The sequence below is a fragment of the Python bivittatus genome, unplaced genomic scaffold (assembly GCF_059951505.1).
Source record: "Python bivittatus isolate LINGU-HERP-01145 unplaced genomic scaffold, Pbiv_v1 ctg000810_np1212, whole genome shotgun sequence".
Lineage (NCBI taxonomy): Eukaryota > Metazoa > Chordata > Lepidosauria > Squamata > Pythonidae > Python > Python bivittatus.
The window spans coordinates 3,634,197-3,640,247 of NW_028277111.1; the positions used below are offsets into that span (position 1 = coordinate 3,634,197).

At 44.5% G+C, this 6,051-nt stretch overlaps 1 protein-coding gene across 1 annotated transcript; it reads right to left on the reverse strand.

Annotated features, from left to right (window-relative positions):
- Nucleotides 1-993: 993 nt before the first annotated feature.
- On the reverse strand, nt 994-5,816 carry LOC103061478 (uncharacterized). The gene is given in 7 exon segments (XM_025176452.2): nt 994-1,273; nt 1,275-2,398; nt 3,087-3,213; nt 3,716-3,798; nt 3,972-4,086; nt 4,364-4,961; nt 5,663-5,816. Coding segments are annotated over 6 exon segments (2,010 nt in total). The 5' UTR covers nt 4,775-4,961; nt 5,663-5,816; the 3' UTR covers nt 994-1,123.
- Between the last annotated feature and the right edge of the window lie 235 nt (nt 5,817-6,051).

Genomic DNA, 6,051 nt, shown 5'->3' on the forward strand with positions numbered 1-6,051 from the left:
TGCAGTTATTAACATGATAGAACAGGGAGATGATTAAACATAAGACTAGGAAATAATCATACTGCCTTTAATGATCTAAAATTATTTTTAAAAATGTGAAGATAAATTAACTGAAATGTAGATTTGGACTGATCTCACTCGCTTTTTGAAGTGCGGCCCCCAGCATACCAAAGACCAAAAACTGCCTCATCTCTGATTTATATGATTTCCCCCATTTTCTTTTATGGGAAATAAAGTGCTGCTCATATTGGTTCTCTTTCCATACCAGCTAGATTCTCCTCTGCGTGTTGGATTCTCTTAATTGTATTAATATGGCTAAAGCATTTTTCACACTCCATGCATCTATCCTTTACATAGATGCTTTTATGTGTGTTAGGGACACTATTCTCACTAACATTCTTTCCACATTCCACACATTTATACAGGTTCCCTCCTCTGTGAATCCTTTTATGAGAAGCAAGATGACTGCTTTGACTGAAACACTTTCCACACTCCATACATTTATAAGGTTGCTCTCCTGTGTGGATCCTTTTATGGGAAGTAAGGTTACTCTTCCATCTAAAGCTTTTTCCGCACTTGAAACATTTATATGGTTTCTCCCCTGTGTGCACTGTACTATGAGAAGTAAGGTCCCTGCTGCTATTAAAACCCTTTCCACATTCTAGGCATCTATATGGTTTCTCCCCTGTATGGGTCCTTTGATGGCAAGTGAGATGACTGCTCCACCTAAAGTTTTTTCCACACTCTGTGCATTGATATGGTTTCTCTCCTGTGTGAATCCTTTGATGGCAAGTAAGATGACTGCTCCACCTGAATCTCTTTCCACACTCCAGGCATTTTAATGGTTTTGACCCTGTGTGGGCTTTTCTATGTTTTATAAGGCTACTGCTAGGATTGAAGCTCTTTTCACACTCCGCAGATTTATACAGTTTCTGTGCTCCGTAGATCTTTTTATGGGAAGAAAAGGCACTGTTCTGATTAAAGCTGTTTCCAGACTCCAAGCACTGATATATCTTCTCCCCCTTATGGATGGTAGTATGAGAAGTTAGCTCCATGCTGCTACTAAAACTCTTTCCCCCCTCCAGGCATGCATGCGATTCTTCTCCTGTGTGTATTCTGAGTTTCATATAGCTGCTGCTCTCATTAAGGCTTTTTCCACACTCCACAGATTTATGCAGATGTTCTCCTGTGTGGATCCTTTTATGGGAAGAAAGGTTACTGCTCTGACGAAAGCTCTTTCCACACTCTGTGCATTGATATGGTTTCTCTCCAGTGTGAATCCTTTTATGGGAAGTAAGAGAACTGTTGTAACGAAAGCTCTTTCCACACTCTTTGCATTGATATGGTTGCTCTCCTGTGTGAACCCTTTTATGAGAAGCAAGATGACTGCTCCACCTGAAATTCTTTCCACACTCTATGCATTGATATGGCTTCTCCCCTGTGTGGGTTCTTTTATGAGAAGTAAGGTCCCTGCTATTATTAAAGCTTTTTCCACACTCCAGGCATTTATATGGTTTCTCTCCTGTGTGGATCCTTCTATGGGAAGTGAGGTGACTGCTACACCTGAAGCTCTTCCCACACTCCATGCATTTATATGGTTTTTCTCCTGTGTGGACTCTTTTATGGGAACTAAGGTAGCTGCTGTAACTGAACCTCTTTCCACACTCCAGGCATTTGTATAGTTTCTCCCCTGTGTGGGTCGTTGCATGTCTCATAAGGCTTCTGCTCTCATTGAATCTCTTTCCACATTCCATGCACTCGTATGGTTTCTCCCCTGTGTGGGTCCTTCTGTGGGAAGTGAGGTGGCTGCTACGCCTGAAGCTCTTTCCACACTCCAGGCATTTATATGGTTTCTCCTTTGTGTGAATTTTTTGATGTAAAATAAGCAACAGTTTTTTACTGAAACCCTTTCCACACTCAGCGCATTTATATGGTTTCTCCTCTGTTTGAGTCCCTTCATAGGAAGTAAGGTGAGCGCTCAAACTGAAATTCTTCCCACGTTTTATATATGTGTAGAATTTGTCTTTCATGCATAGTTTTTGAGGTAAAGAAAGATGGAAATTATCAGTCATACTTTTCTCATGCTCTATGCATTCATACTGTTTCTCTTTAGTATAGCTTCTGCTATGTTTATTTACACTGGATTTCTCTTTGTCGGTTTTGCTACATCTGAGATAGTTTCCCTTTCCTTTTCCTTTCTCATCATGTTCAGTTTGGAAGTCATGGATTTCAATACATAGAGAAGAGGACATTCCTCCTCCATTCCCCAGGTAAGTTCTTTTGGGCCATTTTGGTTCCCTCTGATTTCCAAGCTTCATTTCTTCCATGTCATACTTGGTTGTTTGCAATGGCATGACCTTTGGCTCCTTGTAATTCTCATTCTTCTGCCTGTAACCTGCTTGGAGAAACAAGAACAGTGAATGTTTAGCAGAAACAGTATCATGACTAATTAGCTGCAATTTTTATTTTAGCATCTCCAAAATTACCCCAATTTAGTCTTTGTACACTTTTATAAAACTGATCTGACTGCAGCCCCTCAGCCTGATTCTTCCTCTTTCTCTCATCGCCAGTTAGAAGGCAAGGTTTAGGAAACATTTCCTGGTGACTTCATGGACAGAGGTTTAACACTGCCTCCCTTCTAGACTTTTTCTGATTTTCCAGTCTTAGACAGCAGCCCTGAGATTTCTCCTATCATTCAAGTGCTAACTGAATCTCATTGTATTCAGCTTTTTGAGTTCATCCAGATTTAAAGAAGAATTATTACATTAAAGAGGGATTAAAGCCACTGGGAAAGCAAGGGTCAGCATAAAAACAATGAAGAAGTTGCTGGGGCAAACACTAACTTTTCTTTTTAACCAGTAGCCCATAGAACTATCCTGGGTTGTAACACCAAGTTGAAGGAAAGAAAGTAGCTTGTTATCAACTATACAGGAGTTTATAAGGGACTAAAAAGCATTGGATGGGCATTTATCCAAACAGACAATCAGAACATCTCCTTATTGTAGCCAGGAGATGTTCCTTGAGAATTTCTGACTACCAAACTCTTCTCAAAATTAACAGACCCCAGAGCAAAGAGAGGACCTTACCCTGAATGGCTATAGTCCTAGAAACCTCCAGCATGACTTCCCTATATAAGGCTCTCTGGCTGGGATCCAGCAGCGCCCATTCCTCCTCCGTGAAATCCATGGCCACCTCCTCAAAGGACATGGAGCCCTGAAAGAGGAAGAAAACGTTCCAGACAATCCCAGAAAGCACTTTAAGTTCTCTGCTTTATTGCACAGATCCTAAAATAAGAGCATTTTCTTACAGTGTGAGTGCTGAGTTAAGCATTTACTTTTTCAAACAGTCACCATGGCTGGAAAGGCTTCTCAAATGTCAACAGCAGTGCTTTAAGTGCACAAAACATGGACTTCTAACACCCAGATTGGAGCAATGGATAGCTTTCCTACCACACACACAAGAAAAGAAAGTATTCCCTTCTTTCCATAAATAAATTCCATTTCCTATACCACCCTTTCAGATTGTTCTATAGGATTCTTCTCTTTCAATATTTCCACAATTTTGAAAGGCAAACCAGGCTGAGTGACTGCAATAACAAGTAGCTGAATCTGGATTTCAACACTCTCATGCTGTGGAACAGGCTGTCAACTGAGCATTATGAAAAGAAAAAAGTGGGGCTTCCAAATAGCCCCCTGATCTGATGCTTCTCCCCTACCTGAGCTGGACACACAGTTGCAGTTTCTGCTCCACCACAAAGAGAAGACATTTCAGTTATTTCCACTGACACCATTCTGTTCCCTATAAGCAAGAGAAAGGTGTAGAAACAGACTATTTTAAAGCCTTGTGAATAAGATTTGGGAAGGAATAATACACAAAAGTCCTTCTTGCCCAGACCCAGGATTTGGTTGTAAAAGAAGCATATTAATGACAGAAGCTCAGGCTCCATGTTATCAGAAGATACCTTCACTTACGTGATGAGACAACCTGAGTCTGGGAGATCTTCAAGAGCTGTTCCTGAGAGGGATCAGACAGATCTCCCCTTCCCTTGAGATGTTCTGTGACCACCCCTGTGAGACGCTCCTGCACCTGAAACACCAACCAGGAGTACAGAAGAAGCAGAATTAAAACAAGGGCAGACAGAAAGAAAGGAGTCTTGTTTTCTGGTTCCAACCCTTATGTTCATCCATGGGGGGCAGGGGTGAAGATTTTGTTTCCTCTGCTTCCTGTGGAATTATCTGGAAGGGCCTATAGAGGAGTGAAATCTCCTCCTAGCATTTTAAGTTCCACCAAAGACTGATAAGTCATTTAAGAAATCAAGGATATTCCTTATCACACTATCCATCCCTGAATGAAATTTTCTCACCTGCTTCTTTCCCAGCTCTTTGTCCTCTGCTTGGCTCAGGAGGAAGCCTTCGGCCAGGGCCACCGCCTGGGAACAGGTCTCTGCTCCACATTCTCTCACCCAGGTCTCCATCTCTGGGGGCAGGATGGTGAGGAACTGCTCCAGGGTCACCAGGTCCAGCATCTCAGCTTTTGTGTTCCTTTTTGGCTTCAGCCATAGATGGCAAAGCTGATGGAGTTGGTTGCAAACCTCTCTGGGCCCTTTGGATTCCTGGTAGCTAAAATTTCTGAAGTGCCAGCATTGAATATCTGAGCTGAGGGTTTCTTCCTGGAGGATCTTCTGGCTGGCTCTTTCCCAGAACGCTCTGCTCTCAGCCTGACTGGCAGGACGGCCATCTGCAGCTTCCACTGCTGTTGACTTTTCCACTTCCATTTTCCCTTTGTGGTCCGGTGAATTTCCAAATAATAGCTCCAGAAGCTACTTCATTTGTAGAATATGAGCTTTATCAAGAGGCTTTGGACAAACTTCACAAGTATAATGAGTTACTTTCAAATTCTGAGTTATTTTCATTTCTAGACATGCAGACATTTCAGAAACAAAGAAGTTTCCAGCTCTGAATCTGAGTTGGGGGGAAAAAAAACAGACTGTCAGAACATTGGAATCTGAGGCTCAGATGCAAAGCTCCTGTTTGGAAACTTTTTCTCCAATGGATCATGCAATAAAAATCTTTCCACAACGAATGCGTGGGAAAAGGGATTGCAACCAGCAGCCCTTTCCGAGGACATGCAGCTCCAGCACTCCTCTCTCTCCTGTTATTTATCTGTTTCATTCAGAGGGATGTCACTGCCCTGCAGGGTCTCTTTTTCTCTGAAAGGTTTGGGAAGAGGACTCTCACCCTAACCCACTGAATCAAGGTCCTTAGCACACGCTCTCTCCTGAACTACCGACCAGTACAAAGTCAACCTGCGGACTCAGATTTCTCCAGGTTCTTTTCCCAGATTTCCAAGTCCCTTCAAAGCCCCTTGAGACCTGCTCCCTAGAGTGGAGAAGCGCAGGCTGGAAACCCCGCGAATGGAAGCGAGAGCCCTTGAGGAGTGTCTGGGGGCCGCCGGCCAAGGCTCCCTCCTGGGCAAGCGGGCGGGGAAGACGCTTTCCAAGCTCCCGGATCGCCGCAGGCCGCGAGAGCCAGCCGGGGCTCGTCTGGAGGCAAGTGCAGAGCGGGGCTGAATGGCCATGCGGCGCCTTCCCTGCTTACCCGGAGCTTCCCCTCCCTCCTATGTTCCTACTCCTGCCAAAGGGGACTTCCCTTTCCCCACTCACCGGTCTCTTCCCAGATTTCCCGGGAAAACCCTTTAGGGGATTCGCTTCCTCGCTAATTCTGCTCGTGAGAACAGCAGCCACAACTCCGACTCCGCCAAACCTCGCCACTGCCTTTCAGCCTCCTGGAGGATCGGAATGAGCCTGACAGAGAGCGAGCGCTTCTTCCTAGAGAGACCAGACAGTGCAGGCCACCCTGACTTCCTTGTGCTCTCCGGAAAAAGATCCCCTGCTCCAACTCACCGCGTCTTCTCTCCAGGTAGCAACTGCAGCCCATTCCCTCCGGCGCATACTCCATTCCATTCAGAAGCTGCAAGTTGCCGGGAGTTTGGTGGCTGCTGAGATCCGCCTCGTGGGCGCTGTTGTGTTTCCAGAGGTTCATCATTTCTCGA